We start from the raw sequence: 16,771 nt of genomic DNA, 5'->3' as shown, positions 1-16,771 counted from the left end.
CTTTAATATTAACTCACTATATGCTGGTTTGTTGTGAAGTGAGACTTCTAGGGGAAGTTTCTGTATTGTGGGGGTTTATTTTGGGATTTTGCGTAGTCTGTGACTGTGGCTGTTCTTGCCATGAACCTGTATTGTTTTTCTATATCTCCTTGGGGCTGAATAAGGATACTGATTGCAACAGTTTCAATGGAAGTGAATGTCACTGTAAAAAGAATCACATAGGGTAAACTGAGTGTGGAATGTCCATCCTCTTGACAACCTGCTGTGCTGGCTTGTCAGAGCTGGTGATGAGCTGTGCTAAACGTGACGGCTTTGATGGCTTCCTGCACTAGAGGGTATATGCTATTATTTTATAGATGGGGAAACTGAGGCAGAGGTTAAGTGGCTTGCCCAAAGTCACACAGCTAGTAACTCCTCACGTTGGGGCTCTCCACTTTACTGCCTAGCCACCCCTAGAAATACATATCTTAAGAGGACAAAGGGGAAAAGAGGAAGTGGAAGATTTAAAATGATGGTAATAAAAGTGGGAGAAAAACAAGAAAGGAGTAGAGGGAAGGAAAGTTTAATAACAAACTACAGAAACCCATTAGTATTCATTCTTTACCTGCCCAAAGTAGACAAAGATACAAAAATGGCATTTCTCTTGTCAAAATTAAGTCTTTCTGAGTAAGGGAAACTGATTATTTCAAGAGATGGACCCTTGGCCAAAAATTGGAAATGAGATAATAAGGTCCCTCGATTGGGGAATGGCTGAACAAATTGTGGCATCTGATGGTGATGGAATACTATTGTGCTAAAAGGAATGATGAACTGTTTGATTTCTATAAGAATTGGAAAGACCCCCATGAATTGATTTGGAGTGAAACGAGCAGAACCAGGAGAACATTGTACACAGAAACTGAAACGCTATGGGATGATCAAATGTAATAGACTTTGTTACTAGCAGCAATGCAATGACCCAGGACAATCCTGAGGACTTATGAGAAAACACTATCCAATCCAGAGGAGGAACTGTGGGAGTAGAAATGCAGAAGAAAACATAGGATCAATGATGTGGTTCAGTGGGGATATGATTGGGGTTTGGGCTTTAAAAGATCACTCTACTGTAAATATGAATAACATGGAAATAGGTTTTGAGTAATAATACATGTATAACCCAGTGGAATTGCCTGTCAGCTCCAGGAGGGAAGAGGGGAAGGAGAGAAAATGAATCATGTAATCATGGAAAAATATTCTAAAAAAATGAACTTGGAAAAATATTCTAAAAAAATGAAACCAGGCCCTTGAAGGTAGCCATCCAGTAGCAGCAGGTTGGGGAGTTTAGAAGGATGAGGCGGGGAAATGGACAGAAGGATGGACACAAACAGGCATCACAGAAAGTGATGACATAAAAGAAATAGGCCTCACAAAGGAGTTGAATCACTCCTCATCTAATGTGGTAAAAACACACAATTAAATGTAGAAAAGGTACAAAAAGCACTGGTGGTCAGGGAATATGTTGTGCCTAGGAAGAAAACAAGCTTTATTTAACTTTTAGAAACTAAATACAAAGGGGCTAGAGAGTTTATTTGTTGTTGCTTTTTAGACCCTTACCTTCCATCTTAGAATTAATACAATGTATTGGTTCCAAGGCAGAAGAGTAGTAAGGGCTAGGCAATGGGGGTTAAGTGACTTGCCCAGGGTTACACAGCTAGGAAGTGTCTAAGGCCAGATTTGAACTTAGGACCTCCTGTCACCTGGCTCTCAATCCCGAGTCACCCAGCTGCCCCCTCTATCTTTTTTTTTTTTTAAACCCTTACCTACTGTCTTAGGATCCACCAGTTCCAAGGCAGAAGAGGGCTAAGGGTGAGGCAAAAAGGATTAAGTGACTTGTCCAGGGTCACATAGCCAGGAAGTATCTGAGGTCAAATCTGAGCCCAAAACTTCCATCTCCAGGTGTGGCTCACTATCCACTGAGCCACCTGGCTGCCTCTCCTGTTTGTTTTTGAGAACCAGGGGTTGCATTGGGGAGAAAAGTCAGATTCACCCATGAGAAAAGTCCTGTGGTGGGGGCTAAGGGCCTGTCTAACTATGTCCTTCCTCTATTCAACAAGCTCCAAAAGCTTTCTATTGCCTCTAGGTTTAATGACTATAAACTCTTCTCGTCTGGCTTTTAAAGCCCTCCACAAGCTGGCTCAGCCTCACTGAAGCTCCCTCTTCTGAACTCCAGAGTCCAGCCAAACTGGCCGCCATGCTTTTCCTGACACACAACAGACGCTCCATAGGTCACGTGCTGTGCATCAGGCCTAGAGGGCCCTCAGACCTCGCCTCTGCTTCCCCAAATCCCTAAAACTCTCTTCCAGGGTCCCTTCTCCACAAGGCCTTACGTGATGCCGCCAGCTACCTGTGCTCCTTTGCAAATGTATTTTGTGCATACTGGGCAGAGTTTCATTTTAATTCTTGTATCCTTAGTGTCTGTAGGCAGCAGGCACTGAATTGTCAACATCATTGATATAAACCTATCAAATGTAAGCAGGAAACTTATATCTACCTATATGAGGGGAAAAATAGAAAGGGAGAGTTAATGAATGTCTATGCTGGGCAAAAGAGTAAGGAATATTCCCTTCTCCACTGACCCCAAAGGCAAGTTTCTCATCCTAAAAAAAAAGTAGATGGGGGCAGGAAGGTACTTTAGAAAAAATAAGAAAAGGTATATTGAAATTAAAAAAAAAAAATTATACGCTTACCTGGGAATAGATATAAAATGCTGGAGAGAAGAGAGCAGACAAGTTGAATGATCATATCTTCGTATAAGAAAATGTTCATCTTTTCCAGGAAAGTTATGGATTCAAAGTGTTGTCTGTGCTGCCCTGGAGGGATGTTTTTGGACTGCTTAGAACTCTGATCCGATTTGAGAATTTTGCCTGAGTCATTATTTTTCCTCCAACCTGGAAATCAAGAAAGAGAACTCGAGTAGCGTTTCCCAAGACAAACTAAAGTGGGTCTATTTAGCTTCTTTACCAAAGCTTGCTCCAGCCTTAGCACAGCAGCGCTGGCAGGGTCTAGGCCCTGGGAAGAAGTGGGAGGGGGGGGAGAGAGAGAGAGAGAGAGAGAAAGAGAGAGAGGGAGAAAGAGAGAGAGAGAGAGAGAGAGTGTGTGTATGTGTGTATTATCTGTTTTAAAAAGTGAGGCCCTTAAGTAATAAAAATGTTACAGAATGGTAAACATTTAATGCAAACTGATTATTAGGAAATACTGAAGTTGACATCCAATTCCAAGCCATTGGATAACCATTTCGTGGAAATGACACACACGATATATTGCTGCATGAATTTATTACTATAAATATATAAACAAATGAAAAACTAACCAATCAGACTACATCAAATAATAGCACATTTCCAAGATGAGCAAATCTGCAGTTCATCCCTTAAACAAAGTACTGGCACCAAAATTGAAGAGGAAGGGCTTGATGGGGAAAGAGGGAAGCAGCGTGCAGGAAGGAGAAATCCGGACAGTGTCTATGGGCAGCCAGGGTGGGAGGGACTGGGGCTAGGGAAAACCCTGGGGCGCTGTGGGGAAAGCTATGTGCATAAAGCAGTCTGTCTTCAGGGCAGTAAAGAGCCACGAGTAGAAGCCACATGGCAAAATTCACAAGTGGCAATTACAGAGGAAAAAAAAGAAGTTAGTGTCTTCAGTACACAACTCTACTCCAGTCTGTCCCACTGTGCAAAACAAGGCACCCAGTACAAGATCTCTGGACAAAACTATATGCATCCAATGAGGATAGAGAAAACAAATATTGACTGTTTGCTGACAACACACATATGAAGAGGCCATGAGAAGGCCACTGCCAAGTTAGTCTGGTTCTCCACCATCTGGACTCTGATGAGTCTGTCTTCTCAGGTGGACATCTGTACCTGCAGTTTAGCAACTTGTTTCAAGGGAACATAACTGTTTTCTGTTTTACCTCAGCAGTGTTCACTACGGGGCAATTCCTTGTTTCTTGTGACTGCAGCTTAAAAAGGAGGCCAGGCCTTTCCCCATCTCCTTGGCCTGATGCCTTCTTAGTTGGGGTTAGCTGGTGAGGCTCACCAAGGCCCCACTGCAGGGTCTTTGTATTTCAGGCTGCATGGTCTTTGTGACAGTCCGGGCATGACATGACTATTTAATGACCTGAAAAAGACTACTTGAGGGAAGTAGTCTTGGAATGTGACTTCAACTTGGGACATAAGGCTCGTGCCTCAGGTTCCCTAAAAAGTTCCAAACGAATGCTTGCAAGAACTCGTTGGAGGAGACTGAATTTCTAGCAAGAAGTGCCAGGCGTTCTGTGACGTACGGTCAAGAAAGGGTCCCAATTATAGGGCGTGGTCTCTTCCTGAGCTGTTTCTGAGAAGTCCAATCTAGTTCTGAAAGCCATCCACCTAAAGTCTCTAAATCCTGAGGGCCAGGACGGGGAACCTGTGAGCAAAAACTATTAGAGGACAGGGGTTAGCCATTCTAGTTCCTTTAGATGATGTCTCCTATTTAATTAAAACAATAAAATCTGCCCAAGGCTAAGTAAGGATGTCTACCTGCTGAGGCACCTGCTTTTGTCTTGTTTGGCTGCTGTGGAACAGTGAGCTGAAAACTAAGAACAGAGAGTACCAGGCTATTTTAGGAGTTCCTGCGGCTAGACCCCTCGAGGCAGATATATGCACTATCTAAACCAGGGCCCCATGATTCTTCTGTGGAAAGCAGTAGCTGGTATATTGAACTTACAGTGAGTAACAACGTTTATAAAATTTTTTCTGCCATGACATCTCCATTTAAATGATAATGCAGAAAAGGTTCTCTTGGAAGCGATGCATCTTGACTGCCACCTGGAAGGGCTGTCTCACAAGGATACTGAAACCTACTCAGACTGTGTATGGGACAGGGGGAGCCTGAGACAGGGGAGTCCTGTATGTCTCAAACACATTCCCCCCATAAACACCTATAAACCGAGAGAGAGAAATATTAGACTCTAAGAGCAGGAAGTCTATCAGGTGCTCTCTCCATGGGAAAGACAGCCTGTTTCAGGCTTGGCTGTGCCAGTTTGGCAGCTGCAGATTTCCAAGGATTTCCTAAATCTACTGTATGACTTAGACATTCTGGCAACTTTTGTGAAGTTCAACACTCAGAGAAAGGCACCTAACCAGGAGGTGGTGCATATGGCAGGCAAAGTGCTGACTTCATTTAAAATCAAATCTTCCTTTTCTGTGCTTTTGATCCCAACCAAAATTCATTCTCAAACTACAGATCCCTTACCAGGGCGCTTGCAAGGAAGGGCCAACCAAATGAGGATAACATCTCCAGACTTTCCTGGTAGTTTAACTACAATTCATGTAGTCAGAACTACCTTTCCAGGGAAGAGGACACTATTTTAACTCAGGCATCCCTTGGGGCTTGTAGGTCATTAAACAGACCTGGCACAGTCTGTTTTGCTTCTGGAAATCAATGTCCTCCAACTAGATGAACTCTCTCCCTGAAAAATCTTGGTGAAAATAAACGATCCTAGTATCTCCTTAGAAGAAAGGACTAATCACCTTAAACCCAAATGGCCAACAGCTGAAATAAAAAGCAAAGAGTATGGCCACATCATAAAGAGGCATGAATGAGAAGACACCACACAGGCAGTAGGGTCATGCCTGTGACAAGCATGTTGACAATGCAAACACCAGCAACAGCAAAAGGCTACTATGAGCCACTGTGTGTTACAAAATATACACTATATTTTCCTTCATAGACTTTGATTTGATTTCCCCTCCTTCTTTTGTAAGGTTCCTCCCACCCCCCACCCTCAAAGTTAAAACCATCTTTGAGGAAAATGTCTCACCTACTCCCTAAGATCCTCGTGTGGAGATAAAACACCACCTTAGGGAGCCTACTAGCCCAGAACCCCAAGTTTCGGAAATATGGCAGGCTTTAAAAATGCAACAGGTACCAACTCCAGGTTGGCCTTAGAAGCAGTTACTTCTGCTCTCTGGGAAGGAAATACCTCCTGAGTCCTGGCTACCCCAGCCAATGGGGCATTGCAGGATAAAAAGCCCTGATGGCTCCACAATAAAAACTGCTGTCCTTCATCTTGTACCATTTACAAATAAATTTAACATACAAAAAGGGAAGTAATCAGAGTAAGGTTAGCTGTGCTCTTTCAGTCAGTCTGTGTGGCATCTCCGAGCCCAGTCTTCCCAAAGAGGATGGATGCAGAGAGGAGAGTCTGTGCGTGTATTTTGGTGTCCAGATCGAAAGGCCCGTCCACAAAGGCCTAATGAGCTGAAGGCTCCAAACCACTCCCTGGCTGAGATCTTAGAGAGAAGTCAGTTCAGCCTCCTGATATTCAGGGTTGGGATCACCGAGCGGAGGCCGAGTAGAACCATTCGTACTGTGGCTTTGGGGAGTCTCCATTGAGGCTGAACTTCCTAAGAGAGGAAAGAAAAACAAAGTGAAAATTGTTAGCAAAGGAAAATACTAGCTACTTTTTTTTTTTTTTTTGATAAGTATAAAATGTGACACGGGGGGAGACAAGATTTCTCAAATTTGTCCCTGTCAGAGTACACAAGTCATTCTGGGACTGACTCAATGTGTTAATTCTTTGGTTCTTATATATAGGTTTCAGGCAAATGCTTTTGAATTCTGAATATCAGCAAAAGGGTGAAATCAAGTGTTGAAAGAAAACGAAGCCAAATCAGAATGTAATGGAAAAAGAAAGGGAGTCAAAATCACTTGAGTCAAATAATGGCCCAATAAACTCTTATGAAGCAGAGAGAAGTTATGCTCCCAATCTGTGATAGCTAGTCCTGTGAAACTAGTTTCAGTAAAAGCCAATTTATAAGAATTTATTAATGTCTAATTATAATTATAGAAATATTTATAATTTTTAAAAAAATATGGTGCTTTAAGGAATAAAAATGAGCTATCCAGAAAATTCACTTTGTTGCAGAACATTCACAAAAAGATAAATTAAGTTTGATTCTTTGTTTCACAGAGGGATACATAATCCATAACCCAGTAAGGGGCCAATTAAGTTCTATTTTTAGAAGGCCTACAGACACATCTGGGACTTATGTTCCCTTTCCCAAAGCAAAGTCTTGTAATTAGCACCAAAAACTACACAGAGATACATCCTTTTTCTTGTGTTTATCTTATAAGTTGCAAAATATTTCCTTTTCCTTACATTTCCTCCTTCATTTTCAAGTGGCACAATGTCATAGTTTGCCTATGTGTCACACTGGAGTCATTCTGTTCTCATTTCATTTTATGTGCTTTTCCTCATTGGCTATGTGTCTTTTATTTCTTAGTATCCCCTATACCAGAGATATAAAACTTGGAGGCTGAAAACCAAATAAAAATGTAATTAGGAAATGTTTAACAAAATAAATAAACATGACCCAATATAGATAATGTTAATTTGTGATTTTCTAAGTCCCAGGAATGAATTTCTATTTGAGTTTGACACTATTGCTTCACAGCAAACAAGAAATGGAAAAGCGCTTGATGAGAATAAATGTGAAGGCCCAACCAGGGCAGTTGCTTCTCACCCCTGCACTGTAGGTTTCAAAGGTGGAAAGGGAAAAGGTTTCCTTTTTGCAGAAAGTGAGAAGTCTGGTGAAGGCTGAGGAAGAGGCCTAGGTAAAAAAGTTATTCTTGAGGGTATAAGAGAAGACAGTGACAGATTGTTGATAGTCTTCTTCAAGGCCAGCAAGGATTACTGCTTGCTCTTTTATGTTACAAGTTTTAGTCATAAATCAGATTTCTGCCCATCAGTTACACCTCCTGATAAAAGCACTAAGGAAGCCTTGCTACTTTAAGGGAAACATGACAGATCCTTCTATAGGGCAGAGAATCAATCCCAATTTATTTCTGCATAAATCTGGATGTTTCTCAAAAAAGTGAGACAGCTCATCTTTACTCCCTGAAAGACCATTTAAATCAGAAACTGTTTTAGTTGGAAATTCTTCCAAAATGCTTTCTATTCTTTCCTGCCCTTTTATACAGCCCATGCAGGACACCATCTTTCCCCCACGCCTCGGGTCCCTCACTGTGACAGACAGACAGCTGTTACTGGAAGCACTACTGAATTGTGTGTGCTGATACTCTCATGGTCCTGGGCTATTTTTCCCCATTAGGGCAATTTTTATCTTCCTTAAATGTCTGAACCCTTGGGTATGAATGTGTAGTCTTTTCTGACTCTTTCTCTGTTGTCAGATAGCCATCTGTCTTAACCTGTCCCTTTTGGCTGGCCCAGACTCTCCCAACTTCAGCTTTGCTGATTCTCATCTTCTGTGGGCTGAGAAGTTATATAAACAAGCTTGTCAGAACAGTGTGAAAATAAGTGTAAAGAAGCTCTAAGCGACGGTAACATCCTTGCTCCCTGTTACTCATTTCTAAAGAACTGGATTTCAAATCGCAGTCATTCTGACTTGAAACACCAGCTGCTTCTCAACATAAAAGTCAAGTAAATGAGCTATTGATATGATCCGCTCTTTGTCACCTATTCTGAACATTCAGAGGCTGTGGAAGCTTTGGTTTTGTTATGTGCCAGAAAGAGCCAGAATCCTGTAATATAAATGCTTTGAATTTGAATTCAGAAGACTTATGCTCAGATCCCAGTACTGTTACTATTTTGGCTAGATATAGTCCTTTTACAATAACTCTGGATTCCGCAGGTTGGGAACCACTGGACCGAATGATCTCCAGGATCTCTTCCAGGTCTAAATCTTATGATCTTAAATAGGTAATAATAATACTATCTGGTTCAGTCAGTGTTATTGCCTCAGGATTACAAAAACAGGGTCCACCTGCATTAGAGCAAAGCACTGGATGGAAAGAAAAAATGGATACTCAGGTAATTCTCCAAAAAAGTGACCATGTTCTTTATTAGCCAGCAGAAACCTGAAACATTTTTAAGTTCTGAATCTTAATGTTTCTTGCAGGTATTTTTCAGGGGCATGGTAATCTGCAAAATTAATTAAGCTATTTCCCTTAAACTTTTACTTATGTATAAATATTTATATCTGAGGGAGTTTATATCAATGTGTAATGGCCACAACCACTCATATTTCTCCAATCTCTTAAGTCCTTAGCTTTATTTGGAGGGTGAAAGAGAAAGCCTACAGGTAATACTATGATTATTGTTTTTGAAAACCCTTACCTTCTTTCTTAGAATCAATCAATTCTAAGGCAAGAGAGTAGTAGAAGTTAAGTGACTTGCCCAGATTCACACAAATAGGAAGTTATTTGAGGTCACATTTGAACCCAGGACATCTGGTCTTCAGGCCTGGCTTTCTATCCACTGAGCCACCTAACTGCCCCCATATGTAATATTATTATATCACATTTATATAGCCCTTGAAGGTAAGCATAACAGAACATCTACAAAATGGGTAATATACTTGCTTTCTGATACTTGTGTGATAATGGAGTTTCCTACTATATTGAATTTCCAACTGGAATCATTTTCATTTGAAATATAAGCTAATTTTCAATTCTGACTAGATAACTTGGCACCTGCCTATCACAGGCCTTGAGAAGTTGGGGAAAAGAAGGACCAATAAATTTCATATTTTTGTTACAGACTGTTTCAAGGCTGGTCCTGCTGCATTAGCCTTAGAGACTTAAGTGACTAGACTTAAGTGACTTAAGAGTCACAGCACTTGGGTTTGAATCTTAGATCTGCTAGCTAATATCTGTGCAATCTTAGGCAGGTCATCTTACCCGCTGGTCTCTCATTTTCATCTTATTTATAACTATGGGATTAGACCTTTTTTTTAGTTCTAAGGTTCTAAGGCAGAAGAATGGTAAGACTTAGGCAAAGGGGGTTAAGTGACTTTCCCAGTGTCACACAGCTAGGAAGTGTCTGAGGCCAGATTTGAACCCAAGATCTCCCATCTCTGGGCATGGCTCTCAATCCACTGAGCCACCTGGCTGCCCCCAGACTAAACTACTTTTAAGTTCTTTTCCAACTATAAATCCCAGGCCAGGAAGGTGGTGAGAGGACATCACAGTTCAAACAATAGAGGAGCAGGTGAGGCAATTCAGAAAGGACAAGACAGTGAGGCATCTCTGGCTCTGATTAAGAATAGCTGGATATATCTGCATGTGCATTTACATTTGGACTTAGTCCACCCTGATGACTTGGCCAATAATGCCCACAGCAACACAAAAATTTATACAATAAGGTTGCTGGACCCAGAATCTCCTTTTAAGGGGCAGCAATAATTTTTTCTATTCATTCCTTTCTTTTCCTTTTACCACTCTGAGATACTGGGTGATTCTGTTCATTCCTGGTCATATGAAGTGAATTTGTTTTTTAGGAGACACAGTCAGCTGAGTGATTTTTTTTTTGGAGACTCCCAAAGGCATAAAAGTCCCCAATTGAACTCCTACTTCAAATATGGACACTCACACCCCCCTTTTGATTCTATCATATGACTCCATTTCCTAGCAAATCCTTACTTGAGCTGTCTCCAAATGGGCTTCCTTTTAGAGCAAGGATTCTTAACTTGGGACCCATAGATTAAAGGGAGACTGTAAACTTGGATGGGAAAAAAATTACATCTTTATATTTCCTTTGGAATTCTATGCATTTTATTTTATGCATTTAAAAAGCACTCTAAGAAGGGGTCCCTAGGCTTCACCAGATGGCCAAATGGGTCCATGACATGAAATAGGTTAATATCTCTCTACCTTAAACTAAAGACCAAATGGCAGCTCATTCTGAGATTTTTGGATTAAAGCTTACAGAACATGTAAAAGGCCTGGATGTAGAAGCTGTGAAATCAGGATTGTACGCAGGGTAAGGAGTAGAAGAAATGATTGAATTTCCATCTAATGGAATAAACCACTTAAAAATCCTGCTTCCTGGCCATCTTATCTACATTTTTTCTCTGCCCAAATATTTAACATAGTTTTTTGCATGAAATTGGCACTTATTATTGGATTTAAATCATCAGACAAGACAAAACCCAAATTAACATATGAAAGGATAAAACATACCATCTTATTCCTCTATACCAATAGAGCAGGAATCAGGACCCAGTGCTATCCAGAGAGAAGAGCAGGAGAGACAGAAAAGGAAGGAATTATTAGAAAAGATCTCAGAACAGACTTGTAAATTTTGTAGCATCTAGAATAAAGTTAGAGCAAAATGAAAGGGAGGTGAGGTCTGGAAACAATGTACTTAGCCTGAGCATACTTTTTGCAGAAACAAAGAAGAAAAAACAAAATCATAACTCCTCTTTTGTAATCAGCTAAAAAGAAAAGGAGGGGATTGTGGGGATGTGCCCTGGGACAGATGCATATACATCTTAAGCATTGTTAAGTCTTCTCCAACTGTTGCTAAACTAGGAAAATGAAAAAATGCTTTCTACATATAAAAGAAACAAGTGAGATTCTTGTTTTCTCGTTATTATGATCCAAAAGGAACACAAACTCTGCAGACATGGGCCCAGGGGCCTGGAAAATCAGAAAGCTTGATCATGGCTACTCCCAAAGATCTAGAAGTCCCAAAGTCCCAAGAGGCTGAGAGTTTATTATCACAGTGTGAGCTGTAGAAAGAGGGACAATAGCTTTTGGAAACCCAAGATCAAGTCTCTATTGTTTTAAGTACCTCATTCAAAGAAATCCAAATCTCTTGCTCTTTACTAAATAATGAACTGTTGCTTTCTCTTATTTCTTTTCATGTAAATGAGCCTCTCTAATGAGTTTTATGGAACTGTCAGGTAAACTGAGCCTGTTAGCTGATACTAATTAGACTCTTTAAAGCCAGAGATGGGAACAGAGAAATCATTGGACAGAAGAGAAAATCCAGGGCTAGTGTTTCTAGGATTCCACTTCTGTCTAGGCATCCCCAAAGCAATTTCTTAAATGGGTCTGACCTCTAGAAGAAAGAATCCACTTTATAGATATGCTCAGGGGAAGGAGCTTGTAATTAGTTGTCACTCTTCTCACTGCCTCTGCCAAACAGTGATGCTGGTCAATGCCCAAGACAGGCCATACTTAGCCTCCTGGCATTTTCTCTGGTGGTCCCTTGGGCCTGGAGTGTCCTCCCTTCTCATCCCTGCTTCCTGACTTCTTTCAAGTTCCAGGAAAAATCTCACTTTCTCCTGGAAGCTTTTTCAGATCCCTCATCATTCTAGTGCCTTCTGTTTGTCGATTATTCCCTCTTTATACTGTATACAGCTTGTCTGTACAGAGTCAATTGCATGTTGCCTCCTCCATTTATAGATAGTGAACTCCTTGAGGGCAAGGGCTACCTCTTACCTTTCTATCTCAGTGCTCAGTGCAGTGCCTGGCATAAAATAGGCGCTTAATAAATGTTTAGTGACTGACAAACTGACTGAGATATAAAACTGTCATGATGGGGACAGGTAATAGTAGGCAACCTATGGAATGGACAACAGAGTAGCTGACATTTAATGTCATGTAATCATTTCTACCCCTGTATACATCTTCTTTAGGCCTTCTTTTACTCTTTCTCTTTCTCACTCTCTTTCTTTTTCTACTAAGCTGTTTTTCCACCCTCAACTCTTAGGCCAGCTTCTGGCACAGCTTAGTTTACCAAAGGGCCCTTAGCTTAAGATTTTAGGCTCTAACAAAAAAAGAAATTGCTACTCACTGAATGATATTCTGAAGGGGGCCAGGCAGAAGTCCTTTCTAGGTCAATCACTACTACATGCCAGGCACTGGCTAAGAGCTGCTAAGTGCTAAGTGCTAAGAGCTACTCTAACACAGTTTGATCAAACAAGCCCGCAGCCTCCCTCTCCACCTAGGTCTACTACTCAGTTGAATATTTCATTACCATAGAATCACTGGATCACAGATCTAAATGTGATAGGGACCTTTATCTAGTCCAAGCCCCTTATTTTGTACAGAAAAAACTTAAAAGGATTAGAGCCAGGATCTGGACATTCCTTTCCCTCTAACACCTTTCCAAAGCCTAACAATAACACATCTTTGCTGCTGATGTGTTACCCCCAAACCATATTTTTCCAAAAAGGCCCAGCGACCCCTCCTGGGAGGTATGAGATTCCAAATTCCCCAAGTTGTTGGAGTCACTGGATGCATTTTACATCTGCTATTTTTCTATCCTTTAAAAGAGGAACCAAGCTATAAAATCATAGATTTGGAAATGGGAAAAAATCTTAGAAATCTTATTTCGTCTCCTCATTTTAGAGATAAGAAAAATAAAGCCTGGGAAATGAAGAGACTTACTTGCTCAAGGTCACATGGCCAGCCAGTGCAGTATACAGCAAAGCTGACAGTGAGTTACCTTCTCCTTTAACAAGTAAGACCAAAAGGTATTCTGTGGCTGAAGACAAGTGTTGTGAGGAGTGGGCTACGTGTTGCCCTCAGAATACATTCTCCAAAAGCCCTCTGGCCAAACAATGTGCAGGTCTCAAACATGCTGACAAGTGTATCATTCCTGGAAAGTTCCAACTATGACTCCTTCCACCTTCTGTTAAGCTGTGCCCCGAGTGTGTTCCAGTATGCTAGGGGTATATCAAATTGTGCTTATGCTATTTGCTAACTGGGTCCAAAGCTTCTATGCCAAGCTATAAGTGTTAAAGCTGTGGTTGTCCTATTTTCTGATTAGGTAAAACTTTAGCCTGTAAGTTTTGGCTCCCCAGTTTCTGGGGGGGCAGACAAGGAAAGGAGGTGGAGAAGTGGGGGGCTTGTGGTTAAAGCCAATAAAAAGCTAGGCTGAACCAGAAGAGAGTGCATTTGCCTTAAGAGGGGCATGTCCTCTTTCATGAAAGAGAAATAAACTGTCTTTTCTGCTCATAACTTCTGACTCTGAACTTTCATTGTGAAAAGTGGACCTCCATGAGGGGTGGTCTCCACCCCTGTTCCACACAGTGTCATGGTTGGTCTACTCAGACCAATTCAACTAGTCCTTTTAAAATGGGTCTTAAGTTTTGGAGTCCCTTGAATACATGTAGGGCTGTTGACTTCTATTAACCCACACTCCTTAGCAGAGCTCAGAGATGCTGATAGTGCAGCAGAGAACCCTGAACCTGAGTCAGGAAGACATAAGTTCACTAGTTGTGTGTCCCTGGGCAAATCGCTGCCTGCCTCAGTTTCCTCCACTGTAAAATGAAGATAATAACACTTATCTCCCAGGTTTATGCTGAGATCAAATGAAGCACTTTTGTAAAGTGCTTAGCACAGTGCCTGGCACATAGTAGGGACTTAAATAGATGCTTATCCTTTTCCCTTACCTCAGAATTGCCATTAAAGCAATCAAATATACTGATAAATCACAAAAAGGATGTTTAGATTTTTTTTTTAGACCCTTAAACTTCTGTGTATTGGCTCCTAGGTGGAAGAGTGGTAAGGGTGGGCAATGGGGGTCAAGTGACTTGCCCAGGGTCACACAGCTGGGAAGTGGCTGAGGTCAGGTTTGAACCTAGGACCTCCCGTCTCTAGGCCTGGCTCTTACTCCACTGAGCTACCCAGCTGCCCCTGTTTAGATTTTTTAAAGCTGCTTTCCCCTTTGAAAAAAATACCAATTGTTTTTAAAGCTACAATGAATTTACTACACTGCCTTGGCTCTTCCTATTGTATGATTTAGCAACACCATTCTTTCAATACTTCTGCTCTTGGGATCAATTCTTTTTTTTTTTTTTTAAACAGAAGATATTGTGTCTTTAGATACTAATGTTAACCATTCTGTCAATTAAGCCTTTTGTTGATCACTGGTAAAAGAAAAGGATTTTAACATCCAGCCACTTAATTGCCTGCCTCTCTCTCTCTCTCTCTCTTTCTCTCTCTCTCTCTCTCTCTCTGCAACAGTTAAAAAGCAACCTTCCTAAATCCTAAAACAGAATCTAAAATTCCAATTAAGGTTGAGTCACCAGAGAGGAGACGCTGTCGGTTCTTTGCAGCGAGGTGGACTGCAATGAAGTTTTATAATAGAAGGAAAAAATGGAGAAGATGGAAGTTATCTTGGCTGATTCTGAATCAAGTCTTCATTGTGTGGCTTCATTATTTAATTAATTTCCTTCCTTTCCTCCTTTCCTTCCTTCCTCCCTTACTGTCTATTTTAGACAGTTGAGGTGAAGTGACTTGCCCAGGGTCACACAGCTATGGTCTCCCAAATCCAGGTCATAGATCTATGTCAGACACAGATCTATGTTTAATGAAAGCACACAAAAAGTGGTGCCTTCTTTCTATGATCATTTCCAAATTTATCCTCTTATCTCATTTGCACATACTTCTCTTGTTGTCTCTCCCAATTCAATTCTGAACTTCTAGAAAGCAGAGACTATTTTTTTGCTTTCTTTATATCCCCATGACAGGTAGAGAAAGGTACATGATATATAGTATGCACTTAAAAAATGTTTGTTGAGGGGAACAGTTGAATGGCTCAGTGGATTGAGAGCCAGGCCTAGAGACAGGAGGTTCTAAGTTCAAATCTGGCCTCAGACATTTCATAGCTGTGTGATCCTGGGCAAGTCACTTAACCCCCATTGCCTAGCCCTTACCACTCTTCTGCCTTGGAACCAATACACAGTATTGACTCCAAGACGGAAGGTAAGGGTTTTAAAAAAAATAAATTCTTATTGACTTTAAGTTATCTACTCTTTAAGATTATTCATACTATTGTGTTTCTGATTCACAGAGGACAGAAGATTTAAAATGCCTCAAGAACACAGGGAAGATAACCAAAAAGGTGACATTAAAAGGATCTCCCAGCCTGGGCTTTGGGGAGAGCAGAGAGGAATTGGACAGAGGGAGAAGAGATTTTCCTTTTCAATGACTTATTTTGCTTTTTAGTTTTCTTTGACTGGAAGAATTACTTAAAGGCACTTGGCATATTTCTATTAAAACCCTCAGATTCAATAGCTGATATAGGGAGATCCTAGAGTACGCCTATCTTCTGGTGGTGGTTTCATGATGGCTATTTCTCTTGCCTTAGTCTCCTATTTGAAAATTAATCTCTCAAAAGAGGGCTGCTGACCAAGATATGCCTGTGTTAGAAGACCCCCAGAGTTTAGTCTCTGTTAAGTGAGGGAAGGTTCCTTGGGTTTCTATAGATTTATCCTGTATCTTGAGAGCTTCAACTACTCCTGAACCACAGACAGTACTTTGGCTCAGTCTGACTTTTTATAATGTTACTAAGTCCTGTGTGCCACTGGATAAGGATATCTCCCATTCCTTAGTCATGTGACAAAGGGGAAAACTGGTTGATTGTTACCTGGTAGGTATATGTCAGCTGGAGGGTCAGTCCCAGGTTGATTAAGGCTTCTGTGCTCAGTACTGCTGTCCTGTAAGACATCTTCTATGGATGGAGCTTGGTTCTCTAAATGAAAAGGAAAGGTTATTAAATTAGGGATCAGTCAAGGAGCCCCATTTTTATATGAATTATAGAATATGTAATAAATGATAATGAGCATTTAGTAAATAACAATACTTAAATATTATATTTTGTAAAAGTGAAATTTGGGAAATGCCATCTAAAAGTGTATATATTTCTATGGANAATTGCAGCAGTTCTATGCCAATACTTTAGGGCTTGGAAATTGGGGTTTGAGTCCTGGAGTTCCAGTCTTTTTTAAAACTTTAGAGGACGTGGGTCCCCTCGACTTAGATTCCTAGAAAGCACCTAAGATTGGTTATTTATTTGGCTCACTTCCCTAAAAAGCTGATGATAAGCCAGATCAGAGAGAGACATTTTCCTTAAGTCCTGGCCCTGAACGGGTAATTGCACACTGCTGAATTCACTTTAATTAGACCTTCATTCAAAGGTCTAAGTTTATTTTCCCCA

The 16,771-nt window shown here is 40.9% G+C and overlaps 1 protein-coding gene across 1 annotated transcript in view; it reads right to left on the bottom strand.

Moving 5' to 3' along the window:
• Positions 1 to 5,837: 5,837 nt before the first annotated feature.
• The window catches only part of MGRN1 (mahogunin ring finger 1), a 122,304-nt gene continuing 111,370 nt past the window's right edge, over positions 5,838 to 16,771 (bottom strand). Inside the window, exons 16-17 of the mRNA XM_044658985.1 lie at positions 16,202 to 16,306; positions 5,838 to 6,422 (exon numbers count right to left, since the gene is read on the bottom strand). Of these exons, the coding sequence (XP_044514920.1) occupies positions 6,310 to 6,422; positions 16,202 to 16,306 (218 nt within the window). The 3' untranslated portion in view covers positions 5,838 to 6,309. The remainder of the gene's footprint in view (positions 6,423 to 16,201; positions 16,307 to 16,771) is intronic.

Source organism: Gracilinanus agilis, chromosome 1 (genome assembly GCF_016433145.1).
Source record: "Gracilinanus agilis isolate LMUSP501 chromosome 1, AgileGrace, whole genome shotgun sequence".
In the NCBI taxonomy this organism is placed as follows: Eukaryota; Metazoa; Chordata; class Mammalia; order Didelphimorphia; family Didelphidae; genus Gracilinanus; species Gracilinanus agilis.
This window is presented reverse-complemented; position numbering and strand designations above follow the sequence as displayed.